This window comes from Panthera leo, chromosome B4 (assembly GCF_018350215.1).
Source record: "Panthera leo isolate Ple1 chromosome B4, P.leo_Ple1_pat1.1, whole genome shotgun sequence".
NCBI lineage: Eukaryota > Metazoa > Chordata > Mammalia > Carnivora > Felidae > Panthera > Panthera leo.
In genome coordinates this window covers 54,666,171-54,688,629 of record NC_056685.1, presented here as the reverse complement: position 1 = coordinate 54,688,629, position 22,459 = coordinate 54,666,171, and the positions used below count along the sequence as shown (strand labels likewise).

The 22,459-nt window shown below is 44.3% G+C and overlaps 2 protein-coding genes across 2 annotated transcripts in view; both read left to right on the top strand.

The window, feature by feature from the left end:
- Window positions 1–2,846: 2,846 nt before the first annotated feature.
- On the top strand, window positions 2,847–4,700 carry LOC122225362 (cationic amino acid transporter 3-like). The gene has a single exon (XM_042948287.1). It carries the CDS (start codon window positions 2,955–2,957, stop codon window positions 4,698–4,700), a length of 1,746 nt encoding a protein of 581 aa, XP_042804221.1. The 5' UTR covers window positions 2,847–2,954.
- A 5,966-nt stretch (window positions 4,701–10,666) lies between these two features.
- The window catches only part of LOC122224314 (cationic amino acid transporter 3-like), a 435,603-nt gene continuing 423,810 nt past the window's right edge, over window positions 10,667–22,459 (top strand). The window contains exon 1 of the mRNA XM_042945976.1: window positions 10,667–10,736. The gene's annotated coding sequence lies outside the window, so the exon portion shown is untranslated. The remainder of the gene's footprint in view (window positions 10,737–22,459) is intronic.

Sequence of the window (22,459 nt, the reverse complement as noted above, 5' to 3'; positions counted from 1 at the left end):
TAACTGATTTTCAAAGTTTGGCAGTTTGCATCAGGTTTCAATAATAAACATTAGGTAGATTATATTAATTATATATTGTTTGCTAGGCACTGTGCTAATTACTCTATAGGCATCATTTCTCTCATGCCTCATAATTACCCTTGAGGAACTTTTACTCTCATTTGACTGCTATTGAAACCAAAGCAGCAAGAGGGTAACTAATTTGTCCAGAGTAGCTGGTATAAGGTTGAGTTTTGATTTGAACCTGAACCATGTATCAGCAGAGCCTTACTCCTATCTGCTAAACTGTGCTGCTTTCCTGTGAAGGAAGCTTTTGTAATCTCTTCTCTTCGATATGAGGACAATTTCTTGTCATTTGAGGTGGTTTTGAGCAGCCATGGGAAGGATAGGGCTAGTGGATAAGAATCTCCAGAACGACTGGATACGAAGTATGAAAATATTTCCCAGTCTTCGTCATCCCTGTCTCTGTCCCCCAGAGTGAGAGCCTCAGCCTTAGAATATCCTGCCTAGGTTACAGGGCCTGAGCATGATGCCTTCAAAAAAAATTGACAATTCTTTGTCACCCTGTGTGGCTTATACCAGCCATGAATGATGTGTAGGCAAGGTTCATCAGTTTCCTTTTCCTTCACACTTTCATTTTCATTGCCTTCTACAAGGAAGGTAATACAATTTATATTTTTACATAATTCAGGATTATAAATATTGTTTGGCTACAAAGCATGTATCTCAAAGTCAATTAGCTAGGAATTCTGGATTATGCTCTCTTTCAGGTTTCTATTCTCAGTTTGTGTATTAGTTCAACACGTATTTATTGAGCATCTAACTAACACTTTGATAGAGGACACAGGCAGATTAGCTGGAATTCTGATACATTAGGATAAATGACACATGGGGAAGCCCGGGTGCTATGAGAACACACAGGAAGAACAGCATAAAGGTCAGGGGAGGCTGTCTGAGGCAGCAACTTCTGAGCCGGGAACTGAAAGAGAAGTGGGGGTTAGCTAAATGCAGGGGACAAGAGGACATTAGAGACAGGTAACAGGGTAAGTGTAGAATTTTGCAGTTGGAGCAGGGAGTGGGCAGAGGATGAGCCTGGAGGAATTAGCACAGGCCAGATGCTGAAGGACGAAATTAGCAGGGAGGGCAGTGGAAACACTGAAGGGTTTGAAGCCTGGGTGGGGGGGGGGGTGCACATCAATAACATTCATTGTGTAGAAAGATTCCATGAGTTAAGTATTGACTGTCCATGTTGTGTGCTTCTTAGTAAATCATAACCTTGGAACTGGTTGCCACTGGTGGGTGGTTAATAAGGAGTCTAGATGGATTTGTACACAGAAGCTTTGACCCACAACATTAGGATTCCTTTTGATAATCTGTACAGAAGACTGTTCAATTCTGATGTGATCTTTCTGTCTTCAGAACCCTCTGACAACATTTCCTAAAATTCTCTCAAAACCAAAGCCTGAGAAGTGAGGAGAGTGGGGGCTGTATGACTTTGTTTTCTCTGTTCTCCACTACTCATTTCTGGGGGCATTGCTGTGAATTGCTCATCAGAGTCTTGCTCCAATTCAGGAGGCAGCCGTTTGAATAGCAGCAGTGGTGAGGGGGAAGGAGGAACCATATGTAGGGTTCCTTCATTAGGAAAATATCTTTGGCATATTGAGACCATGGTTTGAGCGAGTGGAAAATAACTATAGTGGAAAATTAATAGGAAGTTACAAGTTAGTGTTTTAATATAAGCTCACAGAGCAGGGCAGGGTCTCGAGGTGCTAGCAGCTGACATCACAGATGGCTCAGGGTGTTTATAGAGGATAGTGTGACCAGTGAGCAGAGTTCCTGCAGAAGTGAGGTTATCTTCTTTACTGGAACCCAGAGGAGGAGGAGACAGAAGGAATTGTTTTGGTTGTGAGCAACTGAGCTAGGTGACTTACTTCTTTCCTTCCTACCCATCACACTCTCATAATTGTGGATTATAGTAAGTTTTGCCTGGTTGCTTTGGGTGAGGTTTACTGAATGTCAGAATTCACAAAATGGCCTTTCTGACTCTTCTCCCTTAGTAATGGACACTTGGTTGGCTTATGCACCTGTTTACTCTAGTGTTTCATCACCAGACAGCCTGTTCCTGTCGTTCTTGCAGCTAGTTATGAAGGCCCTGCCTCTTTCTCCCTCTTCCTCTTTTCTCACAGCGCCCCCTGTGGGCCTAGATGGGTAAAGGGAAGGGTTGGACAGCACATTCTTTGCCATCAGGACAGCTAAATGGATGATGCAAAATGAGGAGAAAGGTGGCCATCTGACCTTGGGAACTGATTTCGGGGCAAAGAGTTTTAAGACACTGGGACCAATATTTGTATTTTAAACTCAGATGATACTTAAGAAATGGTTCTGTAACTGCAACAAGGCCTGCTAGTTCATGAATTAATGTGTCATAACTTATGCTCAAGCACCACACAAACATCCCATGTGTAAATTATTGCACAAGAATTTCATGCCCTTTTGTGTCCTATAGCTTTATTAGTACATGAAGCTCCATTAGTTAGATGAATCCAAAGGGGATTTTGTCATGTAGTGTGTAAAAAGGAGAATTTTGGGAGATATTTGATGCTTTTCTGAGGGGAAAGCAGTGTTGATTTTTTTTTTTTTAATGATTTTCTTTGATTTCAGTTTCTGTGATGCTCGGGCTGCAACAGGTGACTTCTGAGCTGTGGTTGTGAGCTTTCTTTAGTTGGTTGAACACCAACTCATTTCGGTAAATATTTATTGTTTCTTTAGGCATTATGAAGGGCTATCAAATACCAGATGAAATACAAAGCAGCAACTTTGAAACCTGAGGAAGGGACTTCGGCAGCCCCAACTCAACTTTGCTAAACTTAGCCTCACTGAACCAGATCCCAGACTCTGCACCCTGGACTTGCTACAGCTCTATGATCCTGGAATAGTCTTCAACTCCAGATAGAATGCCGTGTCAGACATTTCATGGATTTGGTCAAAAACTGGTACGCAGACGTAAGCTGAAGGCACAGGTGGCTGAGAGTGACCCACGGAGAAAATTGAGCCCTCTGGATTTAGTGACCCTGGGTGTGGGCCGCACACTGGGTGTAGGTGTGTATGTCCTGGCTTGTGAGGTGGTCAGCAATCAAGCAGGACCATCCTTTGTGATTTGTGTTTTGATTGCTGGCCTATCTTCAATGTTGGCTGCGCTGTGCTATGCAGAGATTACTGCCTGGGTTCCCCATTCTGGCTCTGCATTTCTCTACAGCCATGTCACTATAGGTGAGCTTTGGGCTTTCATCACTGGCTGGAACCTCATCCTCTCCCTTGTTGCTAATACAGTCATTTATTTCCATGTAATGTTCTTAGTTTTTGAGTCACTGCGTGTGACACTGCAAGAATTTATCTTACCGCATGTTTCCCACTACCTTAGAGAAGACCATATAAGCTTCATCTTTATGTTCCTTCTGTGGTTTCTCATGTTTTTCTGGTATGATTCAACTTCCTCACTTGCCAAAGTGCTCATGTTGGTGAAAATTTTGGCTCTCAGCTTTGTCATCATCGTTGGCTTCATTAAGGGGGACCTGCACAACTGGAAGCTCACAGAAGAGGACTATGTAAAGGCTGGACTCAATGACACCTCAAGCTTGGGCCCTCTGGGCTCTGGAGGATTTGTGCCTTTTGGCTTCGAGGGGATTCTCCGTGGAGCAGCTACCTGTTTCTATGCATTTATAGGTTTTGAGAAAATTGTTAGCAGAGTTGAAAAAGCCCAGAACCCCCAACATTCTATCCCGAGGAGCTTTGTGATTTCACTCTTCATCCTCTTTGTGCTGTATTTTGGTATCTCGTTAGCCCTTACACTTATGGTACCTTACTACCAGCTTCAACCTGGGAGCACCTTGCCTGAGGCATTTCTCTTTATTGGCTGGGCTCCTGCCTACTATATTGTACTGTTTGGATTTTTCTTTAGTTTTTTTGGAAATACCTTTCAATTTATTGGCCCCATCTATGACCTCTTATACGATATGGCAGTGAATGGACTCTTGTTCCCTGTCCTTACCAAGATCCTCAGTTGGAGATACTTCTACCGCGTAATTTATTTGATTTTTATGATTATTGCAGCAATCACGACATACTTCTTTGGACTCACTGATGTTGTGGACCTCATGTTTATTGGGTCCATGGTATCTTACTCCATGGTTGCTATTTGTGTTCTCATCCTCAGGTATCAGCCTGAGAGGAGGAATGGGGGAAATGAAGCAGAGATGCAGGAGGAGAACGGACCTGCAGCAGAGAGGCTGACTCTACAGGGACTACTTTTTCCATGCAGCCCCACCCCCACTCCACTCTCTGGCCGAGTTGTCTATGTTTGCTCCTCACTGCTTGTTCTGCTGCTCACTCTTCTTTGCCTGGTGCTGGCCCAGTGGCCAGTTCTGCTTTCTGGAAACCTAGCGTGGATTTCAGTGGTTGTGCTCCTCCTGGTGCTCATCACTGGGATCACTGGGATCATCTGGAGACAGCCACAGAGCTCCAGTCCCTTTCACTTTAAGGTCCCTGCTGTGCCTCTCCTCCCACTACTGAGCATCTTCATGAATATTTACCTTATGATGCAGGTGTCAGCTGCCACCTGGGCCCAATTTGGTGTCTGGATGTTGATTGGGTTTGCTCTGTACTTCAGCTATGCGATCCAGTCAGTACAGCCTGGCCTCTAACCATACTTATGCTAGGGCCAAAACTGTAAACTTTGAAGTTTGTAGTTCCAGTACCTATTTTTTTTTTTTTTTTTACTTATCTACTTTTCAATTGTGCCTGTGTCTGCTCACTGACTTAAAAATATTATTAAAAATGTGTGCCTTGGTGGCTCATTCGGTTAAGCATTCAACTTCAGCTCAGGTCATGATCTCATGGTTTGTGAGTTTGAGCCCGGTTTGGGCTCTATGCTAACAGTCAGAGTCTGTGTCTCCCTATCTCTCTGCCCCTCCCCACCCACACTCTCTCTCTCTCTCTCTCAAAAATAAATAAACATTAAAAAATTCATAAAAATATTTTTTAAAAAACTTAAAAAATATTTTTATTTTCTTTGTCAAAGTATCCGGTAGCAGTGGGGTGCCTTACTGGCTCAGTCAGTAGAGCATGTGATTCTTGAACTAAGAGTGGTGAGTTAGAACCCCACATTGGGTTTATAGATTACTTAAAAAATATGCAGTAGCAGAATTACTGGATTACATAGTAGATCTATTTTTAATTTTGTGAAGAACCTCCATACTGCTTTCCGTAGTGGCTGAACCAATTTACGTTCCTTCCAATAGTGCATGAAGGTTCCTTTTTCTCCATATCCTGACCAACATTTGTTTTTCTTGTCTTTTTTATTTTAGTTATTCTTACAGTTATAAAGTGACAACTTATGTGTATTATTAATATACATTTCCCTGATGATTAGTAAGGGTGAGTATCTTTCCCTGTGTCTATTGGCCATCTATATGTCTCTTGGAAAAATGTATATTCAGGTCATCTGACCATATTTTTAATTGGATTATTTGTTTTTCTGGTGTTCAGTTGTATAAGTTCTTTATGTGTTTTGGGTATTAACTCCTTATTTGATGTATCATTTACAAATATCTTCTCCCATGCAGTAGGTGACATTTTTGTTTTGTTGATGGTTTCCTTTTCAGTGCAAAACCTTTTAGTTACACGAGTTCAAAAACATAGATGCACCCCTATGTTTATTGCAGCATTATTTATCAAACCCTGGATATGTGGAAAGAAAAATGAAATACAGCCCCTGACCTTATAGAGCACATATTCTAATACAAGGGGTAAAGCATAGCTGTAACACAAAGTGCAAAGTGTTGTCATAAAGAATATACAAATAAAGTGTCTTCGGAATTCAGCGTGCAGGATGATCATTTGTGGCTGGCACAGTGACTAGTAAAATGAGAGAAGACTTTGTAGAGGAATGGCCTTTGAGTGGGCTCTCTACAAGGATGGATAGGATTTTGTCACATGTGGGCAAGAGGGAGGGACTCAGGCATAGAGAACAACACTTGGAAAAGCACAAGAAATGAAGTAGTGTTCAGAGCACACTGAACATAGAGTGTAGCCTGAGCCTGGCTGTGAGAGGGGGCAACAGAACATGCACAGGTGGATCAGAGCCAGAACTTTCCTCTTAGCACAAAGTTCTTTGTCTTTGAACCCACTACCAATGCTGAAAATTGCTGTGGTTGGTTCTTCTACCTGGTGATATCTGAATTCTTGGGCTTTAATTTTCTGTACTGTTTCTTGCTTTGGTCCACCTGCTCTGAAAGTGTACAGCTGAGACCCAGGTGTCCTGGCTTCTGGTGTTGTTTCCACCACGAATTAGCAATGTGACCTTGAACAAGCTGCTCAATTCCTTCAGTGCTCTGCTTATTTATCTGTAACACAAGAGGTCAGAAGTTATTATTTATAAAGTTCCATTTCCTTAAAAATTCTAGGACTTCTGATTCCTCTGTCCTTTATTCTCTCCCTTAGGTGTCTCTACTGTGTGGGATCTGAATGTGCATCCTTCCCACTTTTCACTGAAGCCCATTGTTGGTGCTGTAGAAGTCCAATAAATAATACCCCAATTCCCCTGCCTGTGTTTAAAACCAAGTGATAATCAAGACATAGAGACATACTATTAAACAGTCAGCTACAGCCTAATTGGTTTGCTAAGCCCACATCATTAAATTAGACAGACTTACTCCTCACAGGTAGTGCTGAGCACACCCTGCCTCCCACCACAAGAGACAGTCTGCTTTTATCAGATTTTCCTTGTATGAGCAAGTTGGAATGCAAGTATCCTGTGGACAAGTTGGTTCTGGATAAATAAAGAAAACCAACACAAAACTGGGAGGGGCTGAGCTGGGCATCCTCACAGCTGTCTCTTCAACTCACTACTCAAATTCTCAATGAGAGAGGGTGTGGAGAGAGGCCAGGAATAGTACTGTGCTTAGTGATGGCTCAAATTTCAGCTCCTGCCACCTCAATTGGAGGGCTTGTGCAAACCCTGCTCCCAGTGTTTGGAATTCAGTAGGCTTGGGTGGGACCCAGAACTTGTACTTCTAGCAGTTCCCAAGTGATGCTGCTGATGGTGGTCCAGGGACCACACTTTGAAAACCAAAGCTCCAGCTGAAGCCTCTCCACATGTAAAGATGAAGGGAAAAAAACAAAGTGCCTTTTATGTGGGAAATAGGTTCAAGAATTCCTTACACTTACATAAATGAGTTATAAAGGCTTAGGGCCCAAAGCCAATGCCACAAAGTGAAAGCGCCCACGGCTAGCCATTAAGTAGAACACAACATAGAGTGGAAAGCCACGTTTCCACAGGACAAAAGCATCTGAGAACCGCTAGAAGTGGAAAGCCACTTTAACAGGACGAAAGAGTCCAAGAACAGCCAATGGTACATAGGTTGTAATTGAATCTTGTGTGGCTTATCGTTCTCAGGATAGCATGCTCCATTTATCTTAGTCCTTATAAAAGTCAGATAGCCAGATGCAGTGCCTGCAGGAAATGGCCGTCTGCGTGGCCCCGAGATGTTATGACCCTAACCTCTAACACCGCATGCTTTTGAGACCCTTTATCTCTCACACCCAAGTTAATGATGACTGTTTTATTGTTTCTTTCTGCATGACCATCATGTATTTAAGTTTTCAAGATCCTAATAAACATGGAGAAAGGACCCTTATTCAGGGCTCTTGTCTCCCCATAGACATTAGCCTCTCTCGTTTTCATTTCTGTGTCCACTCTCTTGCCGGACAAGAGAGAACTCCAGATTCCTGATCTGTGACAACCTTCATAATTTAAACATTTAGATTAAAATATCATCATTAATACTTTCACAGTGTGGAAATCATAGTGATTAATCTTGCAATGTATGTGTATATGAAATCACTACAAAGTACACTTTAAATATATTACAGTTTTATATGTTATACCTCAATAAAGCTGAAACTTAAAAAAATAATATACCACAGTTATCTGTGATTATTTATTTATTTTATTCCCTGATTGCAGATCATAGGTTGTGAGTGTGTCTTATTCACTCCTCCTGACCATCCAGCTGGGGGCCAGGAACAGAATGAGTATATAATAAATTCATGTTAAATTGAATTGAGCCTTAAACATTTCTTTGGTACTGAAATTTCTCCTAACCTTTCAGGCTATATGGTGAGGGATGTGTTGTTTCACATTTGAAGGGAAATAATGGAACAGATTTGTATTGTGTATTGTGCTCTGGAGCAAGATTCCTGAATCAGGAAGGGATGAGATATGACTCTTGTGTCAGCTGGAGGATAGACAGAAGGATGTGGGCAGATAGACTCTTAATGGGAGACAGTTGTGTCAATTACTCTGGTCATCAAGATCCTTGCACTTTGAATTGTGGTCCATGGGTCAACAGCATGGCTGTCAGCTGGGAGCTTGTTAGAAATGAGAATCTCAGCCCCACCCAGACCTACTGAATCAGAATCTACATTTTTAACAGGCTCCCAAGTGATCTATATGCTGTTTCCACTTTGAGAAGTACTGGCCTTAGATGATGGATGATAGACATCTGGCCTCAAATGAGCACTAAGGAAGGTCTGAAAACTTTGGTATTCGGAACACAAGAGAATGGGCCTAGACTTGGAAATTGAATTTTGGGAAGAGAGGGAAGTGTAGACCCTGGCTGCCCTCCTGTCCCCAGGACTCCCACATTAGTCACTGTGGTAGGATTTGTCACTCTGCCCACGTAGGGAAAATGCCTGATGTGCCCTCTCTGGAGTCTGCCTGATCCTCAGGGGCTCCCCTGGGGCAAGAATCGTGTGGGTCAGGGGTGCTGCCAATTCTGTTTCCCCTACTTCATGTGATGGCCTGAAAGGGACTGGGGAGGTCATATTAGTCACACTGAGCCTCAGGGTTGTACTTTCTCTTAATCAAATGAGTGATAACTTGATGATGCTAATTGAGGAGGTTATAGAGGTTGGGGATATTGAAATTGGAGTTCTTAACTTTCTGCCCTGGAAATTAGGATATTTTCATCCTTCAAAAACTTTAAGGAGAGACAAGATGACTGCATGAGATGACTAAATCAATTCTTTTTGAGGACTCTTGAAGTTTTTAAAAGGTTACTAACAAAATGTATGAGACCTATAATTACAGAGACCTGGACTGATTGGCAATGCATCAGTGTTACCAGGCGGGCATTTGAGAATTTTCTTCAGCCTTTGAAGGTTTGTGTACCTCATCCCCAACCATAATGAGTGTAAAGAGAGGCCAATATTGAAGGAAGACAGATTGAGATAGAAGATAAGGAAGAATTTCTGAGATTGGACAGTGACCAGGAGAGATGAGAGGGAGCAGACTCCTCAGCCATGCACATGGCTGTCTCACTTGGGTTTGGAATGCCTCGGATGGGCCCCTGTCCAGAAAAAGGGTACTGTACAAAATGAACTCTCAAAATCTATTTCATCTCAAGAATTCTCCAGTCAACTCCTGAAATAAAAGGCTGGGGTGGACGTTTTGTATGTATAAGGCAGTGAGGTATGTGGATGATGAATGGCAGAAGGAAAAACCAATTTTAGAGCATTGAAATCTGTTGCAAATTTTAAAACAGGGCTTGGATTTAGGAGAATAAGTTGCATGTTAGGGTCAAGTAAGAATTTTAGGTTTTCATGTCCTTCCCATCTGTATGTATTTATCTCACCTCACTGATGAGATTTAAAAATCTCCTAAGGGAAAAGAACATTTCTTTTATGTATGACTTTTATATCTGCAATGCCCCCAAAATGATGACAAAAGTAATAACTCCCATTGGCTGAGTGGTATGCCCTGTACTTTGACCCAAATATTTTACATAATCACCTCTTTCATACAAGAATTGTATGAGGTGAACATCGTTATGTTTTTACAAAAGTTGAGACTAATGCTTAGAGAGGTTAAATAATTTGTGCAAAGTGAGTGTGAAGCTAGGATTAGTGCTGATTTTGAGCAAAGCTCACGCAGCTCAGCCCTGAGCTATACTCTCTGTGGGGTAGTGGCTCAAAAAGGGGTAGATAATCACTGACACTTGATGGCATAGAGGTAATTGAAGGGCAGTGGATAATTCCAAATAGTGAGTCATGAGAAAACAATTTCTCTTTGTTTGTGGAGTGTAGTTGGAGAAACACTTGGTGACACGTGCAAGCTTCTACTCAGACATTCTTTCATTCACCTTCACTGTGCCACACCCTGCAGTCAGGAGATTGGAAAGGGCCTGAGGCTGGGTACATTATTCATAAAGCACCTCATTGAAAATCATGTATGTGCCTAGTATCTAGAACTATGTTTAAATTTGAGTGAAAATATGCAGCAATATTGGGGTACGCTTTCTAGGTACGTTTACAAACAAGCATATTTGTTAGACTTTCTGATTATGGGGTGTGTTGTGTGTGTACACAAATCTGAAGGAGTTCAGCCAGTTATGAGGAATTAGCTGCCTTCCACTCCCAGCCATGTAAGTGTGTTTGTATCAAAAACTGACATTTATTTTTCATCACCTCTTAAGGGAACCTCAGTGAGTTTTCTTTCTGGGAAGATTATGGCTAAGATGCTGGGCTGCTTGGAGCCCTAGAAATCTGCTACAATCAGAAGAAGTTTGCAGCCGCAACACAATACCCTCCTGCCTTTTACTTTAGCCTAATACACAGCTGCCCTTGCATGCACACCACTCATAGAACCACCTCCTCTCTCCTAGAACCCCTCATGGAAGGTGCTAAGAGAAGACATTTTATTTACTTCTTTGCTTGCAAGTAGGACTCTCTATTTGAGCCATCCCAGAAAGAGGAGAAATGAAAGTTTTACCAATGAAGGAACCTAGAATTGAGATTGTGAGAATCAAGTAATTTGTGAAACTAGCTTCATAGAAAGCAATGGGCATTTATGGAAGCAAGGATAGTGAGAGAAGTTGACTCTCTCTCTTTACTTCTTTAGAAAACCTGAAGCAAAGTTCCTGGAAGCAGGCAGGGTATGACCAGCAAGTGGTTTGAAGGCAGACAGAGCACAGGAACCTCCTCCCCCACCTTTCAATGCCAGTATTTGGGAGACTTTTATGAGGGATTTTATGACAAACTTTACTTCACATCTGACATTTCACAACCTCTCTTTTCCAGAGAAGAAGGAAATGTAGATAATTATTGACATATAGTATCAGAATATGAAGGAAAATGGACTCTGGAGATGGAAGAGGAGATTTTCTCCCTTTCCCCAGGAATGCAAATTACCTAACTTATTTGTGCAGTGTCTGCTTTTCTGTGCTTTGTGCTCTTCTCAGTAATGAGAGTAAGAAATCCTTTCATTGTTTATAAAGAACCCAGTGGGGGGAGACAGGAGATAAGAGACATATAGATGGAAGCATAATGGTTACATATGTTTACCATATATTCTTTATATCTATGGTGAAAATGTCCCATTTGAACTGTATACCTCTTCAATAAGATCAGGTGTAGGAGAAGTGGGGATAAAAAAGCTAAGCTGGGACCCAGGACCTGGCTCTGGTCTTCTGTATTTAACGCCTCCAATTTCTGCAATTTTGCCTGGAATTTCACTGGTCCTTTCAGTTCACTCTCCAGTGATGAAGAGAAGTTCAATATCAATTGATGCCCAAAGTCAAGAAATCCTTGCCAGTAGCTGTGTCTTTTCCTTGGAATGCCACTTCTCAGTCTCTGACTACTGAAGTCCTACACAGTCATCATGGTCCAATTTAAATGTTACCTCCTGTCACTGACTTTCTGGATAATCCACCTCAGAAGTAATTTATTTCCTCTGACGCTATCATTTGTGTCAGTGTTACCATAGCTGTCTTTTTTTTCTTTCCTTTTTTTTTTTAGTTTACAAGAGTCAATTTATTAAAAGAGTAAAGTCATTATTTAAGACAAAAATCAAAATATTACATAAACATGCCATGTTACTAAGATTAACAGTGTATTTCTTTAAAGAGAACATTTAATAACCAACATTTACTTTATTGTAACAAATCTTTTAATAACTTCAAGTTTAGTCACCTGTTATTTCTAACATTCGTCTTTCCCATGACAACAATATATCACTATTTTTTGGTTAAAAACTAGATGTTCAGTTTTAGGTGAATGCAAGTTCTACACTTTGTCACTTTACAGTACTCAAATGCAACCTGTAAGTTAGGAATACACTTTCAATTCATAACACATGAACAGTGATCAAAATCTGAGAAATCCTCCAAACTCTGATATTATCATTAACATTTGTTGCCCTGACATCTTAGTGAGTTCTTTAAAGGTTGCAAACATTGTCATTAGGCAATTATAGGGTAAGGGTGGGACAAGTTTGTCCCAGACAAGGGCACTGCGGACAGGAGATCATGGGTTACAGAAATGGAAAAGCTTCTGAGGCCTAGAAGGTGCTAAATTGGTGGAATCCACATCTCTTATGAAATGTCTCCACTCCAGCAGAGTGATGGGGCAGGGATCTACAGGGACAAAGAAAACAGGACTTAGAAGAAACAGGCGAAGAGGAAAACAGCACTTGGGCTGTCCCTTTTGGGGTCCAGGCATTAGATCAGAAGCCGCTGGGCTGGGGGTTGGAGGCTGGTGGGGTGCTGAGCTCGTGGGGCCAGGCAGGACCCCGAGAAGCGCGGGGCCACCACGTCCGCTCACCTAGCCAGGTCAAGCATGTCCCCAGCGACAGCAGCTCAAGGGGTCTGGGTCAGCTCAAGTGCCACCCTCCACAGCCCTGGTCCACCTGTGTCTTACAGGCCCCTGCGCCACTTCTCCTCCTACCCACGGACCCCCTTGGGTCCCAACTTCTTCTGCTCTTCACCTCAGAGGGAGATGTCTAGAGTCCTGGGAGGAAGATAACCCCAGGTGGTTTCTTAGCTGAGGAAATCAGCAGTGGGCGTCCCCTGGAGCACTCAGCCCCCAGAGTCTCCTGTGCTGCCAACTCCCATGGCTGACTCTCCACAAACTGTCTTCAGTGGTGCTTCCCTTCCTCCCTCTTCTTCTCTTCCTCCCTCACTAGCCTGTGGGCTTCTGGAGGGCAGAGACTGCCTGAACATACTGATATTCTCTCCACAGTGCTTAACACAGAGCTAAAGACTTGTTCAACAACTCTCATGTGTGGATACAGTTGTAGGACAGAGGCCAGGGGTAGAGAGGTAGAGGTAGGGGCATTATGAATATTGATTGAGGTTATTGTTAATAGAGACCTACACCATACTTTCAGGTAAAGATCATATTAGCAGGAATATTTTATCCCACCAGTAGATTTATTCCCATATAATATGTTTACTCATCATTCATTCTTTCTCTCGTTCATATATAGAGATTTTCCTAGTGGGAAAGCAAATGTTCATATAGTTACAGAGGGTGATAAACATCCCAAGGATATGAACAAGACTTGGGATAAAGAATAACAGAATTTTCTTTAGATAGGGAGGTTAGGAAAGGCGTTTATGGTCACTGTCATATATTTATCCTACTATAATTATGAGTTAACTCAATTTCTAATCTGAAGAGCAAGAAAGATAAAATCATTAACAGTATGAGAGTAACAGCCTTCCCACCAGGGGGTGTGTTAGCCAATCCAACCTTAGGAATGGCTCTTTCTCTGGTGGAGCTTCCCAACCTCCGCCCTTGCTTTGACAAGAGGAAAGTCAGGGCCCTCCCCTTGCCTCAGGATGGACCCTGCCCCCTCTTCTCTAGCCTAGGAGTTGGGGAAAAAAAAACAGGTGTTAAGAGTTTTGAGCTTGCTAGAGACTTGGAGGCAGATCAGTGTAGTGGCCTGTGAATAATGCCCTAGGAGGTGAGAAGCTGAGGCAGAGATGGAGACAAAAGTACTCAGAGAGAGAGGGAAACTGCTGTCACAGAGATTCCCCTTTCACCTCCCACCTCAGTCTCAGTGGGTTGTGGGCTCTGTACACTTGGGGAGCTGGTCAGGGCTTTTAGGCTTTAGGGGAGGGGGTAGATATCCCATGAGGGACTTTAGAGAACCCCTCCTCCTCTCCTGCCCCAATCATTCTTGGATCCCCTCCAAGTCTGAAGACATGCAAGGCTGGGAGGAGCATGCAGTCTGCCAGTATCCCAGCAGCCTCAGCTAGCTCTTTCATTACCAGGGTCTTTGACTACTTTCCTGCTGCCCACACCCGAGCACAAGTTGGTATCATTAGTTTTGGTCTCTTGCAGGGCAGGGGGCACATTAGGAAAGCTTTGGGAGTGGGTAAGAAGAATCTGAGACTGGTTCCCTGGAGCTTTTATACCCATTAACCCTTTCTTCACCCTGCTTCCTGTTGGGATAACACGTTTTGGTTGCTAGATCAAGAGGAATGGTTCCGGTTCACACGAAGGGCCTGACCTCCTTGGTCCTGCTGAGGGACACCACAGGCTGTTAAGAAGTTCTTACTGAGGTTACCATAAGTTCCTTGAATTCAAGTTGTTGCCTTAACCTCTCTTCAGCCTTCCCCCAACAACTGGAACCAGCTTCTCTGCAAGTGGTATCTTGCACAAGAGTAAAGGCTGTACTGCTTTAAAAAAATTTTTTTTTAACATTTATTTATTTTTGAGAGACAGAGCATGAGTGGGGGAGAGGCAGAGAGAGGGGGAGACACAGAATCTGAAGCAGGCTCCAGGCTCTGAGCTGTCAACACAGAGCCCCATGCAGGGCTTTAACACATGGACTGTGAGATCATGACCTGAGCTGAAGTTGGACACTTAACCAACTGAGCCACCCAGGAGTCTTTAGGCTGTACTTCTTCAAGAGGAACCTACCTCTCTGCTCCATAGTGCCTAGAGGACCTACATTGCTTTGTTTTAAAGAGATGCCTGTTCAGAGAGGAATAACTATACTTCTAGCTGCTCAGGGCACACACAAGACACACTCCTGATCCTGAGAAAGGACAGGCAATTTGGAGTAGTGGTACCTACAGAGTGCTTGAAGTCAAACAATCAAGTTCTCATCCAAGCAGGTCCACTTGCTGTGCCTAAAGCAGGACTTATATCTTCTAACATCTGCACTAAGGCCGGCACCTGAGATGAGATGAAGTGGTTTTAGATCTGGCAAGGAACTTCAAACTATGGGTACAGGGAAGTGAGGTGGAAAGAATGAACACTGCTTGGAGAAGGAAAAGGAAGAGTGGGGCCAGAACACACATGGAGGCAGGGGAATGAGACAGTTGACTCCTGAACCCAGGGAGCTCAGATTTGTATCCAGGGCAGAGTTCATAATCTGTACACTGTACTCATGCTCTAGTTCCAAGCTGAAGGTCCTTTCTGGAGTCTCTCCCTCAATGGCAGCAGCCTTACTATCTCCCTTCTGTGGGAGACAGGATAGGGCATTAGGCTCAGGATAGGTCAGAGCAGATTCTGGTGGGAGAGCTGACATTAACGTGGGTGAATATAGACAGATTTTCCCAAGAGCTTTGTTCAAAAGTAGGAGGATTAGGGGATGGAAGACAGAGGAAGGAAGAAGGTCCAAGTATCCTCTCCGTGTTCACTGGATTAGGGGATGAGAGAGAAGGGGAGGCTTCAGTCAGATTCATGTCTCCATTAACTGTTTTGGTTTCCTACTTTATCCCTTTCAACCACAATCTAAGTGACTGAAAATAGAGGGTATATTGCTAATAACTTCCCTGGTCCTCCATTCCACATCATGTAAGTTTATCCTGTCACATGTCCCTGGAGCAGATACTCCTGTGACCCATCTCCTTCAGGGGAAGGACTTTCAGTTCCAAGTCCCTCCCAGAACAGGCTCTACAACAGCAAAGCAGAATGTGTACTGGGGATTTCTCCTCACGCCTTAACTCATGTTGTTTTTCTACAGCAAAGCTGTCTGCCTACCTCCCCATTCCTCTCCTTTCTTCCTCTTTTCCCTCTTCACCACTCCTGTTTCTTTCTATAACCACCTGCTGGGGTTGGGGATTATGTTCTCTACATTTCACTCCCTCTACTCTTGCTTCTTCTGTCTTTTGATTCTCCTCTTAAAACCTCCCCCCCATCCCCCATCCTTGTCACTCCTCTCCTCTCCCTGCCTGGTCAGTTCTTCCTGTCTTCTTCTGGGTCATTTCACTTCTCTTTTTCCTCTCAACCTTCTTTATCTATGACTCCAACACTGAAGAGATGGGGAGATGAGTTTTATGGACAGCATCTGTGAGGGAGTGGGCTTTGGACACAGCAAGAGGCATGGTGGTCAGACATCCAGAGGAACCTGATAGGCACTGACAATGTGGCCTAAATGTCTTCTAACCCATCCTGTTTCTTAGATGGGACTGAGGTGCAAGTGACAGAGTCTAAAATAAAACTGGTTAGATTATGTGGTCAATAAGTCCTCTTTGCCTAAAGTCTAGGCTTAACAATATCCCAATATAAGGGGCACCTGGGTGGTTCAATCACTTAAACATCTGACTTCAGCTAAGGTCATGATCTCACAGTTTGTGAGTTTGAGCCCCACATTGGGTTCTGTGCTGACAGCTCAGAGACTGGAGCCTGCTTCAGATTTTGTGTCTCCTTCTCTCTCTGCTCTTCCCCTGCTCATGCTATGTCTCTCTCTGCCTCTCAAAAACAAACAAATGTTAAAAAAACAACTTAAAAAAACCCAAAAATAAATTTGAGGAGTCACTGGCAAGTGCAAGTGGGGATATGGGCATCCCCAGCTGCATCCTGCCTCTAGTCATAAGGAAAGTGGGGCCACCCACTACTTCCTCAAGTTCACAGGTAACCCCATGAAATGGGGTAAGTTCCTGCTTTTAAAGCTCAATTTTGTATCCCAGCCACAGAGAACTGGTCAAGGTGATAGCTGAATCACACAATTGTCAGGGAGTGCATGCTATTGTTCAATTGTTCAAGTAATCGTATGCCCATGGGGTCCTGTTATTATCCCCACAGAGTAATAAGCATGAAGTTGGCTATAGATGAGACAAATTATATACTGTGATGAATTCCCTGACATTTACAAGTTGCCTTGCTTAGACAAACAACAAATATTCAAAGACTAATCAGAACTAGAATTCAATATTTATAAAGGTGTGTTACTGAAACATAAATTTTCTAAAATCACCCTCATTTCCAAAGAGAGTCAAATAGGGACTAAATCCTTGGAAAAGGAAGTCCAATTTTAACAAAGGTGACCTAATTACATAAGCTCAGCAAGAATAGTGATTGATCTTATAGATTCTTTTAAACGTGCTTTGCTGGAACTTTTCATAAGGACTCTCTTGATGGCACTTTCAATAGTCTCTTGAGGCCAGAGGCCAAGCCGAATAAATACCTGCCATCAATTTTGCCAGTGTTACTTGTAGATTTGGGTGAATTTCTCTTCTGAAAATCCTCCAAATTTATCCTGAGGTATACTGCACCTGCCAGGAAGTGATATTGTTTAATCACCTGGTAAGGCTGCTGGGAACTCAGTAAGCAGGTTATCAGACCAACATTTCCAAGAGGCTTTATTGCCTCCATAAAGTCAACCTTAGTTCCTTAAAGCTGTCTGGTCATATGTGAGTCGATGCATGACTGTCTTAAACATGACATTCTAGTCAAAGTCTTGGTAGAGTAACCAATGTTTCCACTGGTGGCCTGTTACAAGGAGAATACCTCATTGAACTTGTGCAAAAAATGCACTTGCCTTGAAACAAAGAATACTCACAAAGAGTCTCAGTAACCAATGCTTTAGTGTTCTATCTTATTTGGAAAAGACTTAGATATCCAGTGAAATCCACCCAAGTTTTTATATAACTTAGCACAACTTTGGAAATTTCAAATTACTAAAGATTTTGAAAGCTATACACCTTTTCATTTATTCACCCAACTTACTCTTAACAATTACTCATGAACACTTTATGAGTTTAATTAATTATCATTTAATTCACTTTTTGCTGACAAATGGCAACGGAGAGAACATGAGCTCCTTTGACCTCTACTAAAACTTGGTAGAATAAAAGTTTTATATATAATGCTGATATCTCTAAAAATCTTTCTTAAATTTTAATGAAACCAATGAATTTGAATTTACATTGGGGTGCTTCTTGCTCCATGATAGTGAGGGGAGCGGGAGCAGGAGCCTTTGGCACCCCTGGCAGGGAGGATGGCATAGGAGCCCATTATGTAAGTCCTGCCAATGCGGGAGCAGAAACAGGAGTTTTCAGAAAGGCCAGAGGCAGATCTAAAGTTTGGACTAACATTCCTTTCTTCTTTTGGTCTTCTGTCTCCCTCCTAAAATAAAAACAAGGAAGTCCCTCCGCACCATTTATTCAAAATATTTCCTGATGGACGGATGAACTACTTTCTTTGGGAACAGGAGTATTCCTGTTTTCTTCCTGGGCAAAAGTTGAGAAGCAACACAGAAACAGAACTATCACTCTATGAATCCCAGAGTACCTCTGATGGCATTCTTTTCCCCCCAAAGGTGGTGCATCATAGACTGAACCAAATGGCTTCCTAGTTTCTGGTTCCTCCCCCAAAGTCAGAGTTCCACTGACTGAACAAAGGTCTCCCTAGACAAACTTAAAGCCACACCTAAACTCCCTATTTGGAGACAACTCAATGGGAGGAGGAGATCCAAGAGACCCATTTCATGGCGATCTTTCCTCTGAACCTAACATACATGACAAGGTGGTATCACAATAAAAATTATTTCTTTCTTCCTGCCTACATTCCTCCCACATATTCCAATTTTGGTCCAGCAGGCTAACTGCTGGGATAGAGATGGAACTTCCCATTCTACATAAATGTAAACCACCCCCCCCCCCACACACACCAAAACAGATCTGTCCCAACTTCCAAATAAATTGAACATTAGTCATGTCCCTTTTAGTTTCTCAGGAAATCTGAGGCTTTCTAATGGGAAGAGCATGGGCAGGAAAACAACAACACACAGTGCTTCACAATTGAGAAACTTGTGTAGGTGTGGAGTCTGAGAGACTTGCCAGGTCCTGCATCTCTTCAGCTTCCCCAAATGCTCCTTTACTTCCAATCCAACCAACAAGCAAAATTGGAAGTCAGCTTCAGTGAGGAATCAGCAGGGAGTTTCTCCTAGACAAAAAGAGTCTGGGAGACTAGATGGACAGATGCCTCAGATTCCCCCCCTAAGAGCAACTAGCCTGGAGCAGCTAACCTCCTACTGTAGCCCAAGTTACTAGCCCAGGAGACTAGGGAGGAATCCTTGGCCTGATATAGATCAACTGCTCCAACTTTGGAGTCTAGGGGAACTGAATGGATGCCACAGGGATGTTGGTTCCTGCCTGGCTCGCCAAAATTTGTTACCTTACCCCAAGTGCAGCTGCCCACCACTCCAAATGCTAATACTCAAGAGAAGAGTTTTGATTGAAAAGGATTATGAGCTTTATTCAGGAGGCTGGCCCATGGGGAGAAGCTGACTCTTGTCCAAATGACAGATCTGAGGTTTTCACCTGGACCAGGAGTTTTAAAGGTGCTTAATTCATTAGTTAAGGGAGGACATTTCTGAAGCATGCAGATTCAATGGTACCAACTATAGATGTTATCTCAGTGTAACTGGGTGTGGTTGCTTGCTGAGGGGTAAATTGTTGTGCAAGGTCTCTGGTTTCTGTTTCATGATGTGCAGAAGGGCTCTATTCTTTTCTAGGATAGAAGGCATGGTCTATTATAGGAATACAGAAAAGGTTAATCATTCATGTAAGCTAAGGGTGTTGATAAATGCATCAGGAATACTAGGTTTACTGGAGGGGCCCAGGTGCTTCAAGGTGTGATCTAAGATTCTGCCAGAATGGGGGCATTCACGCCAGTGTCCTAGGTGAAGGCTCAGAGGTCTGGGTGCGCTGGCTGAAGAGAGGGTTTGTGGCTGGTGGGGTGGGGGTACCGTGGCCTGAGCTCTTGGGTTAAGCGTCCTGGTGTCCTGAGCTGGGCTGGGTGGAGGTGGTAGGAGGAGAGGACAACCCCCTCTGCTTAGGTAAGACTCAAGGCTCAGGTCCTGTCTTATCGCATATTTTCTCCCGGTGGCCCAGAGGGGAAGGGAAGAGAATGGGGCACAAGACACTTCAGACCAGTCCAGCCTCATTCCTACCCCTCTACCCTCCCTCACCTCACTAAGCCCAGCTTCTCAATGGGTCATGTCACACTTATTACACACGTGCTGTGTGCACAGAGCCCCAAAGTGATCTTTGGCCATTCTCACCCCAGGAACCCCTGCCTTCCCCCTTCAGTCCACACAGATCCTCAGACCCCTCAGCCCCTGGGTTGATCTCAGAGCCCTGAAGCCTCTTCAGAAGCTTCGAATCTGGAACCTAGATATTTGGGACATACCATGGAGACCCTGAAGAAGTGGAGAAAGGGAAGGTTGGGAGATAGCCCCACAATTTCCTGGGGACAGGATGATGATTTACATTAGCAAGAAAGATTCAAGTGAGAGGAGAGGAAGAACTTCGCAGGAGCACACATCAGTGGCTGGTTTTCTGAAGCAGAAATCCTGGGCCTGATACAGGGAGGGAGCAAGAAGAAAAGGAACCCATAGAGGGAGCTCCTCTCCCCATGAATGTTGGGGTTTAGCAATGTGTGGTGGGGAATAGGAAGACCACATGGAGCAAACAGGCAGGAAACAAGGGAGACTCTGGGGGAACCTCTGGCTTCCATGTGGAAGCGCGAGTCCTGTCCCACGTACACACTGTAAATGCCAAATTACGAGGAATCGGCTGCGCTCTCAGACATCACTGATCTGGGAGGAGAAAAGATGCAGAGGCGGCACAGGTTACTTTCTCTCCTGCAAACCCGCTCTAGCAGCTGAGGGTGAGTCTCCCTCCAGCGTGAGTGGAGGCGCAGGTGGTAGGACGACCTGATGGGAACAGTCACCATTTCCTCTGTCCTCTCCAGAGACAAAGTGGCTTTGTGGGTAATGAGGCTATCGCGAGTTCCCACTAGGCAAAGGGTCCTGGGGCAGGGCCAGGCTGTGGGCTGGCCCCGCTCCACTAAGACCATGAGAAGGGGGCAGGGTTTGTGATGGGCGGGGCTTCCTCCAGTTGGGACGGATTTACCTAGGAGGTTTTCCTTGGTCACCACCATATTCCTCTGAGCATCCAATCCAGCACCTCGCTGATGAGATGTCTTTTCAGCTCTCCTTAACACACCCGACCAGGTCTGTTCCCAGGAAGAGCGGGGGGGGGGGGGGGGGGGGGCAGACAGAGGGCAGGAAGAGAGAGAAGGGGGCAAATGTCCATCCTTTCACTGGACTCTGAGCCCTGATCGACTCCCTAGATTCTGAAGGGTGGGAAAGGTACGAAGACAGGTGTAGAAATGACTTGAAATGGGGCGGAAAGGTAGGATGCAGCAGTGTGGAGAGATGGAGGTAATGGGAGAGTGGAGCCCACTGGGAGGTGGGGTTGTCTGGGGAGGTGAGCCAGGAGGGGGGAGGGAGGCAGTCTGGGTGGGGTGTAAGGTGGTCAGTGTGGGAGGGAACAGAGTGAGAGATGGGCAGTGCAGGGGGTCAGAGGGATGGGGGTGGGCAGGTAGAGGAACCAGTATGGAGCAATGCCAGATGGAAAGTTAGACATGGTCAGGGTGGTGGGTTATCTGGAAGGAGGGCTGGAGGAGGATCCCACTGGGACAGCAGTTAAGAAGCAGTCAGAACCTGGGAGGAATGTAGGGAGTACAGGCTGTGGCAGGGAAAGCAAGGGTGTTTGTGGGTCCTTGGAGGGTCCCAGGAAGGTGAGGGTAAGACCTCCAGAGCCACTTCCCACTCAAGCTGAGGCCTGATCTGGAGGGGACCTGATGAGGCCACCTGAACAGCATGGGTAGCGGTGCAGTACCTGCTCCCCTTAGACCCAGGCACCTGCAGGGTGTGCCCATCAGGGTGGGTACAGACTGGGCTGCTTCTCAGCTCTGAGGGCAGAATCTAATGGGGTTTCTTTGGAGCATTTTTTTAGTATTCATGTAGCGACACAATCTCACCCACGTCTGCTTATCACCCCAAGTCCTGTCACATAACTGTCTCCTGCTCTGTGTATAAAGAATGTTTCAGAATAGGAGTAATTCAGGGAAGTTAAGGACACTGGAAGACTCCCCTGGGGATGATTCGCCCTTCATGTCCATCTGTTGTGTGGGCTCAGTGCTCCATTGAGAACTATAGGACAGTGGTTAGCCCCATGAAAGATTTTAGGGAAAAAGCAATCTATAAAGGGGCAAGAGGCATGATGGACCAGGAGGGGCAGGGGCAGATATAGGGGTGAGGGTGTGGGATGGAGCCTGCCAAGTCTGAGATCACGTTTCCCCAGGTGTGGACACCTGGTGGTCTGAGCCTGAAGCAGACTGATTTCTGTTTCAGGGACACAGGACTGGAGTGGTGTTGGGGAGATGCTCAGCACAGGGGCTGGGGAATGGAATGGTGTGGCTTTCCATGGGTCGACACGTGGCCAATGGAAGCTCTGCCTGTTTTAATCTTCACACAATTATTAGGTAAATTTTATTAATCCCAACCTATATGTGATGAAACTGAGGCTCAGAGAGA

What these genes read in the sequence shown, in the direction of transcription:
- LOC122225362 (XM_042948287.1), top strand. Translation starts at nt 2,955, where the DNA reads ATGCCGTGTCAGACATTTCATGGATTTGGTCAAAAACTGGTACGCAGA.